The following is a 13597-nucleotide window of genomic DNA, read 5'->3' as shown; positions in this document are numbered from 1 at the left end:
CCCCATCCTCAGGGCCATCGTCCCACCTGGGCCCGCCCCTGTCCTCAGGGTAGTCGTCCCCCCCCAAGCCCAGCTCCATCCTCGGGGCCGCCATCCATGCAGGGCCCACCCTGTCCTCAGAGCCACCAGCCTCCAGGCCATTCCCCTGGGCCCACACCCCCATCCTCAGGGCCATCGTCCCACCTGGGCCCGCCCCTGTCCTCAGGGTAGTCGTCCCCCCCCAAGCCCAGCTCCATCCTCCGGGGCCGCCATCCATGCAGGGCCCACCCTGTCCTCAGAGCCACCGACCTCCAGGCCCCCCATCCTCGGGGCTACTGTCCCCCCTGGGCCAGCCCCTGTCCTTGGGGCCACCATCCCCCCTCCCCCAGGCCCAGCTCTGTCCTCAGGGCCACTGTCCCTCCCCAGGCTTAGCCCCGTCCTCGGGGCGGCCGTCCCCCTGGGCCCACCCCTGTCCTGAGAGCCACTGGCCCCCCATCCTCGGGGCCGCCGACCCCCCAGGCCCACCCCATCCTCAGAGCCACCAGCCCCCCGGACCCAGCCCCATCCTCAGGGCCACCGTCCCCCCAGTACCATCCTCCGAGGAGGCAGGGAGAAGCTGTCCCCTTCCAGGCTGCACGGCACTGGACGAGGACCAGCCCGGATCGCCTCCACTGCAGGCTCCTTCCTTGATCCCGCCTGCGAAGGATGCTCGTTCACAGGCCCTGGGCCTCCGCCCTGCCCGCCGCAGCGCTGTCCCAGGACACCGTGTCCGCCCCGTGCTCGGCCTGCGTGTGCGTCTGTGTCAGCAGCAGGCAGCCTGCGCGTGGGGCAAACGAGACTGCACACAGCTGGCGAGGGTGGGCATTGAGGCTGGACGCGGGGGAGGCACCTGCCTGCACGTCTCGGGGGACGATGGGGACAGGGAGACGCATCCCTGTAGGTGCACTGGCCCCGGCCCTGGCCGCCACCAGGGGACGGCCCGAGACAGCCAACGAGTGCCCGGGGCTGCAGGTGACCAGCACCCGGTGAGGACGCCGAGCGGGGAGACGGGACGGCGGCCGCAGAGGCCTGTGGACGAGGACGGGCTGGGCCTGCAGTCACCTCCTCTCTGCCTTGTTTAAAAATTAGTTCTTTCTTTTTTTTTTTTTAATTTTTTTTTTTTGTATTCATTTATGATAGTCACAGAGAGAGAGAGAGAGGCAGAGACACAGGCAGAGGGAGAAGCAGGCTCCATGCACCGGGAGCCCGACGTGGGATTCGATCCCGGGTCTCCAGGATCGCGCCCTGGGCCAAAGGCAGGCGCCAAACCACTGCGCCACCCAGGGATCCCAAATTAGTTCTTTCTTAAGTCTTTTTAGTCTTTTTCCTAAAATTTACAAATCTTTATGAAATAGTCTTAAAGACTTCATACCTTTTCTGTAAGGAGATGCTAAAAATGTATAGTTTAAGGGAGCACACGTCCCTTGGGGCGGGATGCTCGTGTGTGAGTGACAGTGTTAGAAAGAAGGTAAGAGCCCGAAGGCACCGCCACCGGCGTGGCGTCCGCGTCCTCCTGGGAAGAAGGTGAGAAGGTGCGTGTCCTGTCCGCGTGAGTCCGGGGGCCCCAGCCTTGGGTCCGTGGCCTCGGGAACCGGCACAGAATCTCTGAGGCCCCTTCCCGCCTGCCGGACCGGGAAGGGCTGCCGGTCCTGTGCTCCCCTCTGGGCGGCCACGTGGGCTCCCGCCCCGTCAGGCGCCCCCACCGTCCCCGTCCGTGCGCACACGTGTGCGGGTTCCCGTGCACCTGCCCTGCTGTGCACCAACAGCCCCACCGCAGCCGCGGGAAGAGTAAGACGCGTTCCCAGCCCGGGCGTCCCTGTGGACCGAGGCCCCACGTCAGACGGAGCGCTGGGGACGCGGACCCCCGGCCGGTCCCAGCTGGGGATTGGCTGACGCCGCGGGAACGGGGTCGGCCTCCAGGGAGAGAGGCGGCGTCAGGAGGCCCACCCGGGTCGGCCGCGCTCCCACCCCCCGGCGCGGTTGCGGCTCCCTCGGGCCCGTCGGGCACCATGGCCCTGTGGCTCGGCCTGCGCTGCTGTTCCCTCAGGAAAACCAGTTTCCGGACCGAGAATCTGACCTACGAGCCCCTGGCCGGTCGGGGCCTCCTGTCGCTGAGTCCTCAGAAACGCGTTAGGTGTCAGCAAAGCGTTTCCCAGGCGTCCCGCGCTCACCCGTCGGCCTCGAGGCTCGCACACGTGGGCCTTCCCCCTGTCTCCGGGCGCGAGGAGCGTGTGTCTCTCCTTTCCCGTGACGCAAACGTGTGCCTGGAGCCTAACCCGGATGCAGACGTACGTGCGGGGCTTCCAGGAACCTGGGGACGTGCACACGCACATGCTTCCACTGGCTAGTGGGGTGGCTTGGCTGCCGTGGGCACGGGGGTGGCGTCGCCCCTACGGGCACCGCAGCCGTGTGTGCTCGCCCCAGTTACGACTCACCCACTCCCTCGCTCTTCCCGGTGGAACGTGGTCCCTCCGAGTAAATGCAGCCGCTCGTTTTTGAACCAGAAATGCACCGAGTGTCCCTAGGATGCCAGGCTTCCAGCTGGGCCCCACGCACGCTGGACTGTAACCCCCCAAGCCCACCCAAGGCGAGAAGTCAGCTTCCGTGTCTGCAGACTGACCCGCGTCACCTGTCATAACCCTCCTGCTGCGGCACCTCCCGCGGCGTCCATCCTGCGGCGTCCCTCCCGCGGCGTCCGTCCGTCGGTGGCCATCCCTGGGGACCTGCCCAGCCTGCAGGCCTCGGCGGAGGGGAGAACCCGCACTCGCCCCGCGCTCGCCCCGTGGAGGGGCCGCAGGTCCATCCTCTGCTCTCGGCTCCCACCAAACACCCGAGCGATGGTCCCCAGTGACAACCCTGCACAGATTAAGCAGCGTGCGCTTTCTTTAGACATTTTTGTTCCATCGGAGCGAAGCCGCGGGTGGGGCGGGGGCTGTGTCCACACGTGAGCGGGCCGGGGCGGGGGACACGGCGCCAGCAGCAGGGGGCCCTCCCGCCTGCCCGCGCCTCCCGCAGCCGACCGGACGGCGCCGCGTCCCCCGGTCACAGAGGTGCCCGGAAACCCTGGACACGGGCCTCGGCTCCTGAAGCGCCGCCCTCCGTGGGTTCCAGGACGGCGCGTGCCCCGCGGTGATGGACAGAGCCCCGGGCCGGTAGCCGTTAAGCAGAGGAGGCTCGCGCGGGAAGGGAGACCGGGCCGTCCTTACAGGCGCCAGGCTCGTCCGCGGGGGTCCAGGTCGGCGAGCAGAGCCTGCGGCCCCCACCCCACAGCTGTGGTGACCCGGGTGGGGGGAGCTTCCTCCTGGCTGTGACCTGTCCACCTGCCGCCCACCACGCTCGGCTCCTTCGTCCCAGCAGCTGCGAGCCTGGGCCCTGCTGGGTCCACCTGCAGCCACAGGACCCTGGGAAACCTGCTAACAGTGCCGCTGCCTCAGTTTCCCTGTTGTGTAAGAGCACGGATCTCCCAGACTTGTTCGGTGTCTGTACGCAGCTGACACCCGTGATGCTGAGGATGACGCGTGGCACACGGTGTGGGGAGGCGTCTGCCGTCACGGCTCCCTCCGTGCGGGTGTCGGCTGCCCCCTGGCCGGGGTTGGGGGTGCTCCGCAGGGGACAACAGGGCGAGTCCATGGTGGGTCGTCCGTCGTCCGTTGGCCACGTCGAGGACACGGCTCTAGAGTCGGGGCCTGAGTCCTGCCGTCACCTGCCGCCCCGGGGGGAGCTCTCCGCTGGTCCCCGAGGCACCGCCCTTCCGTCCCCTTCCGTCCCCTTCTGTCGTCCCCTTCGACCCCGGGGCTCGCTCAGGTTCTCGTGGCGCTGGCACCTCGCGCTCGTGGGCAGGATCCCTTCCGTCGCCCAGTCGGGCCCGACACCCACGCTCCAGACGCCCCTTCCTGCTCGTCCATCTAGTGGCAGCGGCGGGTGGCTTCCAGCACAGCCAGGAGGACCTGGAACGCGCCGGTGGCGCTGTGTCCCCATCACAGCCTCGCTCAGCCTGCTGCCCTGTGAGACCTGCTCTGCTGCGCCTTCGGGACTTTTCTGCGGCCGCCGCGGTGTTCCCAGGCACCGGGGAAGGGGGACGGGACGGCCGTGCGAGCCTCCGGGAGCCTCCATGCGCCCCTGGGCCCTGCGGTGTCAGGTGCGCTCGCCGTCAGGGCCACGGGCTCCGTGCTGCAGGGACCTCAGACCCTCAGCTGTGCTCTCTCCACTGCCGCGCTGGCCTCAGTTTCCCCCCACAGATTGTTTCTGAAGCAGCACATCTGTGTGCCCCACCCCCCCCCAGGGTGCCCAGGTGCATGTGGACCCGTCCCCCGGGAGGCTCACGGGAGGGCACCGGGGCTGTGCACACCGTCACCCGGAGGGCGGGGACCAGGCGCCCGTGGCCGGCGCAGCCCAACAGGCGAGAGCTGCAGCCTCGTGTGAGGGGCGCGTGACGCCCGCCGTGCAACCCCCCCCGTGGCTGTGCTCCTGGCCGTGGGCCCTGACGGAGAGCCTCCCGCGCCCCCACCCGGCCCCCGCCTGGCCCCCGCATCTGCCCCAAGCCCGGATCTCGACAGCACCGCAGCCCTCGGGGCCCTGGGCACATCCTCAGAAGTGATCGAGTTAATTTTTAAGTGTTCAGTTTGTTACGTTAAGTAACGCGGTGGCACAAACTCCGTGATCTTTTAAGAGTTGGTGAGTCAGGAGGGTCCGGGAGGGGCCTCAGGGCGTGAGGACCACACGCTGTTGTCGCTTTTGTTTTATTAAACATTCTACGTGTTGATTCATGAGACATGGAGAGAGGCAGAGACACCGGCAGACGGGAAGCAGGCTCCCTGCGGGGGGCCCGACGCGGGACTCGATCCCGGGACCCCGGGGTCACACCCTGAGCCCAAGGTAGAGGTTCAACCGCTGAGCCCCCGGGTGCCCCTGACCACACGGTGTTGAGGGCCTGCGTGTTCTTTCCTGCGTGTGTCCCACACTTGGCCCAGAAAGGCCGACAGGTGCAGACCCCAAAACCCACCAAAGCCTGCTCCCCGCTGCCCAGGACCAGGACGGGCAGCCTGGTGCCCAGAAGCCTTTTACACGGAACCGATCCACTGCAGCCGAACACACAGACGCCTCACGCCCCCACCCTCAGCAAAGGCCTCCGCCCTCCAGGGGCTGGTGGGGGGGAAGTGGGGCCAGGACGTCCCCATCCAGGGGCTACGGGGGGAGTGGGGCCAGGACGTCCCCGTCCGGGCAGGCACGAGCGCCCCAGGCGGTGTCAGGAGTCTCCCAGCGTTAGTGGCAGGGAGCAGGGGCTGGAACTCCCGTCCCGTGGGCAGTGAGGGTCTGACGCCACCAGGACCAGAGGGGCCCCGGGCTCCCACCCGCCCTGGCGGCCCCGGGACTGGGCTGAGCCAGAGATGCAGCTGGAAGGAGTTGGATGAGCTCGAGGGCCTCACAGCAGAAACAGCCGGGCTTCGTGAGGCCCAGTCCTCGTGCCTCCGACGGTGTGCGGGCGCCAGCACGGAGACGCCGTGTCCCAGCAGCCACGCCACACGGACACCAGGGGAAAGCGGGGGAAGCCTCAGCAGGGAGGCCTGGCCACTGCGCTGGACGTCAGAGCGGGAGGCAGATGGAGCTGGTCACGGCCCAGGAATTAGGCAGCACAGCCCCGCGGGCTGGAGGGGGCTGCCTTCGTGCGGAGGTGGAACCCGGGGGGCGGGGGAAGTTAGGGGGTCCCCTGCTGGGAGGACGGATGGACGGCACTGGTCCCCCGTCCCTCGTGAGTGCGGGGCTGCAGCTCCCGTCTGCAGGCTGCTCACCCGGTTGCAAGGTGATGCCTTGCAGGAGACTCGCGTTCCTCTTCCCGTATTTGCTCCTTGTGTTGGGAGAGCTGTGCACACGCGTACTGCAGGCCTCTGCGTTTCTGTGTTTGTGTCCCTCGCGGGTGGACGTGTGGAGACGTGTGCCTGGGGCTGCGTGTGTCGGGGGGTGCACACAAGTGCATCTGGGGCTGCATGTGTGCATGTGCACGTGCAAGTGCACTGGGGCTGCGAGTGCGGGTGTTTGTGCACGTGTGCACCTGTTCCTGGAGCTGTGTGTGCACGTGTGGGTGTGTCTGGGGCTGTTCCTGGGGCTGCGTGTGCACGTGTGGGTGTGTCTGGGGCTGTTCCTGGGGCTGCGTATGCACGTGCGGGTGTGCCTGGGGCTGCAAGTGCAGGTGTGTGTGCACGTGTGCACCTGTTCCTGGGGCTGCGTATGCACGTGCGGGTGTGTACACAGGCGCCCGCACCAGAGACGAAGCCGGCCTTGTCCGTGTGCCCAAGGCCCAGCAGGTGACCCACCCAAACGAGCCCCCGGGGGGGGACAGGGAGCCACGCGGCCACAGCCTCCCCTGCGCGGGCCCGAGGTTGGACGTGGTGTTGCGGCTCCTCAGAATGTTTTCCCAAAGCACACGTGGCTTCGTCCTGCGGGGCCATGAGCGCGTGGAGGGAGCGCAGCCGCCCCTGCTCCTCCCGGAGGTGTTAGCAGAGGGATCCAGGGGTCTGCGGTTTCTGGAACCCCCTGTGGCCGGGGACCCGCGGGGCCGTGTGCGGTGACGGGGCGCCCGCTGGTGTCCGGCGCCCACGCGGTTGGGCACGTGTGCCCGTGCACACAAAGCGGGAGAGTACGGCCTGTGGGAAAACGTCGGGTCCTGCCAGAACCGAGGCTGTGATGGGGGGATTATCCCGTCAGCGAGTTCCCGTCAGACCGGGCGGAGAGCCCTTCTCAGAGCCGACGTTCTTTTCTAGTCCAGGACGTACACGTGCAGCTGGCAAGGAGACCCCCTGTGCTTCACGGTGGATTTCGCCTTGGGCTTCACCTGCTGCGACAGCAAGACAAAGGTAAGGTGCCAGCAGGCGCGCGGGGCCCCCGTGACGTGCGGCCGGGTCTCCGAGGAGCAGACGTGCGTCCGGCCGCCGCCAGCCCCGCCGGGGTGGCCGTGTGACCTGCGGCGCCTCGTGGCCGGCGTCTGTGTGCCCGGAGCCGAGCCGGGCCGCGCGTCCCCCCGCTGCGTGGTGCGGCCAACACCGCTGCCCCCAGCACGGGCCGGGCGTCCTGCGTCCTGCGTCCTGCTCGCGGGAAGGACCCCCTCCCTCCCCCCCAGTAATGTAAACGCTTGGAAGACACGCGTGGGCTGCCTGACGTACAATCCTGAGCATTTTGCAGAGACACCGCAGGGGCTGCTGGCGGGACTCGGCCGGTGCCAACCCCACAGGGGCCCGGCCGCCTGGCGTTTAGAACGACAACGGGGTCCTCTTGCGGGAACATTTACCACCAAGAAGGTTTCTGTGCCCCATCCAGCTCCAAGGCCACAGAGAGGGCGTGGGCTCCCCGACGGCGGCACCGCTCCCGCGGGACGGGCTCCCTGTGGCGCTGGACAGTGGGCGGAGTCTGCACCCGGGAGGGCGCACAGGGGAGCGATCGAGCATCGTCTGGGGTCTGGGACCAGAGGGACCCTTCTGCGGTTTTGCTCACTGCCTGGGGGCCTGCTGCGCGCGAGCTGGACACGAGCTGCACGTGAGCCTCGTCTGCAAACGAGCTTCCCATCCACATTTTCTCCCACCAACGGGACGGTCCTGCACACGGCAGGAGAGTGACGCGCCTCCGTGGAGGTGATGCACGGGGTCCTCCTGGAAGCCCTCGGCCTGAGCCCCTCTGGGCAGGAACCCAATAGCCCCATGAGGCCGAGGCTGACCTGGAGCAGAAACGTGAGATCTGCGAACCCTGAAGAGGGATGACTTTCCCGTGGGAGCGGGGATGGCCGTTCGGGTCTGGCCAGACGGGGGGAAGAGCCGCTCCTCGTGGCCGCGCAGCAGGATACCGCGTCCCTGACACAGCGTCGTCCCGCGCGGCCGTGGAGGCCCCACTTCCCACCGTCACAAGTTAACAAGTCACATGCCAGGAAGGACGTGGGCGGGGACGGCCACCGCGTGGTGACCCACAACCTGGACTCCTAGCACAGGACGGGCGGCAAGGGTCCTCCTCCGCTCTTGACGTGGGACGGTCCTGGGATCACTGCGACCCCAGGCCCGCGATCCGTCTCCCCGCATCAAAGCCAGCCTCCCCCAGCGGGTGGGAAGACCCCGCACCCGGGGCCGAGCAGGCAGCACCAGCGCTCCCCGCGGCTCCCAGCGCACGTCACCTCCCGACCTGGAAGGGCCACTGGGGCTTCAGAAGCGCTCAGCGCCCCGACACTAAACGAAGGCCTAGAACCTCCGCCAGGTGACACGAGCAGACACAGCATCCACCGTGGAAATGGCACATTTCGTTTCTTAAGGAAAAGTTTGGGTTTTAGGTTCAAGGAAGAAAAGTTCAGAAGGAGTTTGAAGTGACTTGGAAACTGCCCCCCGGGAGAGGAGGTGCTGCTGCTCGGGGGCCCCCACCCACCGCCTTGCTCCTGCCCTGCCATGGTCCTGTCCTGTCCTGTCCTGCACGGGTGGGGATGGGGTGGGGACAGGGACAGGGGTGGAGGTGGGGGTGGGGGCGGGGGTAGGGTGGGGGTGGGGTGGGGACAGGGACAGGGGTGGGGGAGGGGGTAGGACGGGTTAAGCGGGGAGAGAAGGTTCTAGACTGTGAGGCAGCGTAGCCCAGGACTCAGCTGAGGGTCACTGGCAGGGCCTTCCCCGCGGTCACTTCATCCCCCCTTGTCTGTGTTATTTCGACACCTGGCGCCACGTGAAACGTTAATTATCGGGGTTATTCCTAGAACGTCATCCCGACGGGAGTCGGACACCACTGAGCCGTCTCCTGATCCGATCTGAGCCACGTATGGTTTCACCGCGGTCCCCAGGGCCGCTTGGGCCTGGCTGATTTTGTCAGGAATCGGGTGTAACCACGGTGCCCTCGATGCCCCCTGCTTCCCGATGACCGTGTGCAGGATCCCGCGTGAGTGCCAGGGCGTGGCTGGTCTGAACCTTGGAGGCGGCCTCAGAGCCCCGGGGCCCGGGCAGGTGGCCCAGCGCCCTGCCCACTGTCCCCGCTGCGTCGTCCGGTTGCCTGCGTTGGGGTGGCCCTGGGTGGCCCCGGGGTGGGGGCAACGGGCCGCCTGTTCTGGGGCGGAACCTCCTCATTCCGAAGTAAAGAGGCAGTGAGGACACCAGCGCCCCGAGGCCGGCGTAGACCTGCCTTCCTCATCGTGAAACCAAAGACCCGGTGTTGTTCCCGGAGACCCACGGAGCTCAGCACCTGAAGGAGCCTGTTCTGACGCGTTGCCCTGAAACGAGACGGGATTCGAAAACCCAAGCAAGACGTGCAAGACCCGGAGGGCAGTGGGGTCGGGGTCAGCCGGGGCGGAAGCCGCCTGCCCTCTGAGACCCTCGGAGAAGGACGGGCGCTGCTTCAGGACCGGCGCCGTCATGGAACAGCTCGACCTTGCCGGGCTCTCCCGGAGACCACGCCGCTGCCCATGAGCCGTCACCGAAGACTGACTTGTGTAAAGGCCCCGAAGTCTTCACTTGCTGCAGACCCTTCCATAAGGAAACAGTAGGAATCTCTAAAGCAGGTCTCGCCTCTGGAGCTCCTTGGTAACCAGCCCGTAGTGTCTGCAGCGGCGTGAGGTGCTCACTGCCCTCTCGGGGAGGCCCCACGTGGGGCCCGTGGGCGGGACCGGCTTCCCCCGTCTGCACCGTGGGCCCAGCGCAGCAGAGGGGGCCTCGTAGTGGGTTTTAGTCTCACAAGCAGATAAAGGAGCAGTGATCACACGACGCTGGGAGCCGCGTACGGGAAGGGGAGAGGCGGGGCGGGCGGGGGGACGGAGAGGAAGCGGTGGTCGGAGGAGGTCACTTGGCTCAGACGGGCGCGCTCCGGGGAGTTAGCGCACGCTCGGGCCAGGTGAGAAGGCCCAGCACCTGCCTGCGCTCCTCAAAGCAGCGTATTTACGAGGTGCCTAGACACTAGTTCTTGTTCCTGAATCACTCATTAAGTCCCTCCTTTTGCAGGACGTGCTCTGGAGATTTAAGTTTTCCCAGCTCAAGGGATCTTCAGATGATGGAAACACCCGAGTGAAGCTGCTCTTCCAGCACCTCGACAGCCGACAGATAGAGGTGAAGGTAGGGAGCCTGGTGTACGCGGCCGCCCGGCCACACGCGGGTACGACCTCAGTGGTCACGGGATGAGTCTCCGAGCCCCCTGCATGCGGACCGTGGGCACAGGGGTCCCGTGGAAGAGCCCAGACCGTCTCGGTAGAGACGCTGGCGGCATAAGACCGTGGTCACTGGAACACATGAGCAGATTCTGCTGAAAATCACAGCTTCCGTACTAAACGTTAGCAGGAAGTCAGTATTTAAAAATACGTGAGACGGGGCGGCTGAGTGGCCCAGTCGGTGGCGCATCCGGCTCTTGGGTTCGGCTCAGGTCGTGATCTCAGGGGCGTGAGGTCGAGCCCCACACTGGGCCCTGCGCTCCGCTCGGGGTCTGAGATTTTCTCCCCTGCCCCCGCCCTCCCTGCACATGTGCGTGCACACGCTCCCCCTCTGTCTCCAAACAAAGACGTGAGAAGCCGGCGTCGAAAGGAAGTTCAGGTTCACCGCACTGAGCTGTCGCCTTTGCCTGCAACAAGGGATTGGCGTTGTCCATATTTTATGGACGCGTGTGCTGTCAAAAACCCAGTTTTAATATAACTGAAGACAAGTCCAAGGATGAACCCAGGGAACTAAAAAAATAAAAATAATAAAATAAAATAAAAAATAAATTAAAAAAAAAAGAAAGAAAAAACAAAAATGTGAGACCTGTGAGCACATGCCATTTGGACACAGATGCGACACTCGGCCTGTATCTTGCTCCGACGACTTCAGGGGACACGTCACCTCGACGCCATTGTCTCTGAATGTCTGTTCTTAACACCTCTCTATTGAGCTTAAAGAAATAATGTCCCACATCTACTTTTTTAAGCACCAAGCGCCACTGTATGGAATCTGTCAACATTCTGAACTTTAGGGAACGGATAAAATCAGTCTGAACGTAAGCACCATCGAGGCACCTGGGTCATGAGCCGTGTGACACAGCCATGACGTAGGGTATGTGGAGTCCAGGGAACCTGCCACCAGCAGCCTGGGAGCCCCGAGAGGGAGCAGGGACACGAGATAACGTCACTCTTATATTTGGCATTTTCTGCGTTAATACAGCGGCCATGCATAGCGTCAGCACGTCCTCCTCTTCTCATTGATCGATTGGCTTTTAGGGGGTGGGGGGGAGCCAGCTACAGGTTTCCTGCTGAAACCCCACAAACCTCTTATTCCAGTGCGTTCTCTAGGCGTGAGGACAACACTGGAGGTTTGAGGGTTCCCCGCCCCTGCCACCCCAGGGAGACTCCCACCACCTCCTGCCCCTCTGGGGGGTTGAGGCCTTGGTTTTCCCACCTCTGCCCCGTAACCGCTCCTCGTGAACTCTGGGGTCTGTCACCCTTCCCCACCCCGTCCTGGCCTTACTGCGGGTCCTGCTCTTTCTCCCCGGGAGCCGGACTGAGATTAAAACCCCCCCAACCCCTGCCCCCGCCCCTGCCCGGGTCATGCTCCCTCCACAGCTCCCACCCCTGCTGGGTCCCTGGGAGGCAGAAGCGGGGCCCTGGGTGTCCGGTCCCGGTTGTTCCCAGCACCCTCGGATTCAGTCCCACATGCAAGTGTGCATGACCTCATGGGGCGCCTCGTTGGTCCCGGGTGCGCATCTGTGCATGGGGCGAGCATCCCTGTGGGTGTGGCTTCATCGCCAGCTCGGGAGCCGCCCTTGGCTTTGTTGGGAAGAGCCAGGCTGAGGCCCGCGTGGAAATGCCGCGTCGGGGTTGCCGTGGCCGTGGAAGCTGTCCCCTGGGGTGCTGGCCCTGCCGCGTGGCAGGTGAGGCTGTGGGGGGGGACGGCGTGCAGGGGGCTGGCCTGCGCCCATTCTGCGCACACTCCTGTCTCCGTGAATCTCACCGGTTGGTGTCGGGGATCGTGACCTCCGGGGACGGCCCGCCCAGCCCAGCACAGCGTCCTCCAGGCCGGTCCCGGACGGAGCAGGTGCCGCTCCTCCTCCCTTCGTGGGGCTGGATGGCGTGTCCCCGTGACTCTTCAGTAACCACGTGGATATTAGGACGCTGTCGCCGGAGTGCACCTCAGCCTCTTGAACGTCTTGCGTCTCATTACTCAGCAAAAGCATAACTAAACCGTGATCGATCATCAATAATCAAGTGTAGTTGTCAAGGTTAAGGCTCATTTGCATGCAACGGAGGAACTTCGAGGAACGTGGGCTGCAGAAAGGGGCTCCTGGAGCCGCAGTGGCTCCGGGCAAGGGACGGCATTGAGCAGATTCTATGCTTTTTGAGCTCCAAGAACGTCACTCAAATGCAGCTACACAAATGAGGAAGGTTTATCGTCAAAGGCAGAGTCCGGTGATCGAACCCGACCACAGACACGAGATCCCGTCGTGCACGGACACGGACAGGCTGGGTGATTCCTTGCGTCTCACGTATGTAAGGCTCCATCTATGCTGGGTCGGGGGTCACGTGACCCTGACCACTCCCCACGGAGTGTGGGGCCACACCCGCCAGCCGGGTCAGTGCCCAGGTGACACGGTGACATGGATCTCAGCCCAGCAGCTCCTGGTGTTCAGAATAAAGCCAGGACCTGACCGCGCTGTAGCCCGCCCGTGACCTCGCGAGTACACGTGTGTGCATATGCCCCCTCCCGTGTGTGCGCGGCCATCCTCACAAGCTGAGCGCGTTCCCAGCATTTTATTTCATTTTTTTCTTACAGGAACTTGAATTCCAGGACCTGACGGCCGTCCTGCACTGCGTTCACGCCTTCCTCGCAGCAAAGGTGGCCTCCGTGGATCCCGCCTTCGTGGGCAGCCAGAGCATCGGAGGAAGGCGCTTCTGTTGAGCGCTGAACGTTAAATTATTTTCTTAAGAAACAACTCTTTTCCTGCAACTGGTGCAACTGTGTGTGATTTTATAACGAGCCTATAGTTGTGATACCAATAAAAGACGTCACTAGTTTCCAGAGACGGGTCGTTCCTGTTGGGTCCGACGGGCCAGGGCGCCGCTGGCATAGTGTCCGAGTCCCCCGAGGGTGGGCTCTCACCACGCGCTCCACCTCCCACGTGGCCAACAGCGGAAACCAGGTGCCGGGAGATGCCTGGTTCCCCCAGAAGACGAGGGCTTCGTGAGCCTTGGGGTCATTAGCTCCCCTTTTCCCCAAGGAGGGGCTGAGCCAAGGCGCTCATTCGCTCATTCGAAAATGAGTAGGAGAAACGTGTCGGAAAGAAAATTAATTTCAAGTATTTAATGTCAATATTATATTTTTATAATCTATTATATAATTAAATAGCACAGCACTTAAATGCTAATTTAAATTGCTTTCCTAACTCAGGAAGGAGAGCCTGTGCTGGGGTTTCCTTGTCTTTTCGACTGTTTACTGCTTCTGAGAAGGTCCTCTTTCTCCTTTTGTCATTAAAAGTGACTTAATAGGCTCTTGGTCTCTTAGGGAGACCCGCTGTGGTCTCCGAAGGATCCGGGACAGGAAGCAGGTCAACCATCAGATGGTAAAGTTTGGGAAAACAGTTGTAGAGAAAGGTAGGTGTTTCCTGCAGCTCGTGT

The 13597-nt window shown here is 64.2% G+C and overlaps 1 protein-coding gene across 1 annotated transcript in view; it reads left to right on the top strand.

Annotated features, from left to right (window-relative positions):
* The window catches only part of SNTG2 (syntrophin gamma 2), a gene marked incomplete at its 5' end in the record, with an annotated part of 125754 nt that extends 112755 nt beyond the window's left edge, over positions 1-12999 (top strand). The window contains 3 exons of the mRNA XM_041757031.1: positions 6777-6869; positions 9966-10076; positions 12756-12999. Coding sequence (XP_041612965.1) covers positions 6777-6869; positions 9966-10076; positions 12756-12881 — 330 coding nt within the window. The remainder of the gene's footprint in view (positions 1-6776; positions 6870-9965; positions 10077-12755) is intronic.
* Positions 13000-13597: the final 598 nt, after the last annotated feature.

The sequence above is a fragment of the Vulpes lagopus genome, chromosome 5 (assembly GCF_018345385.1).
Source record: "Vulpes lagopus strain Blue_001 chromosome 5, ASM1834538v1, whole genome shotgun sequence".
NCBI classification, from domain to species: domain Eukaryota; kingdom Metazoa; phylum Chordata; class Mammalia; order Carnivora; family Canidae; genus Vulpes; species Vulpes lagopus.
The sequence above is the reverse complement of the archived record's forward strand: the minus strand, read 5'-3'. Positions and strand labels throughout refer to the sequence as shown.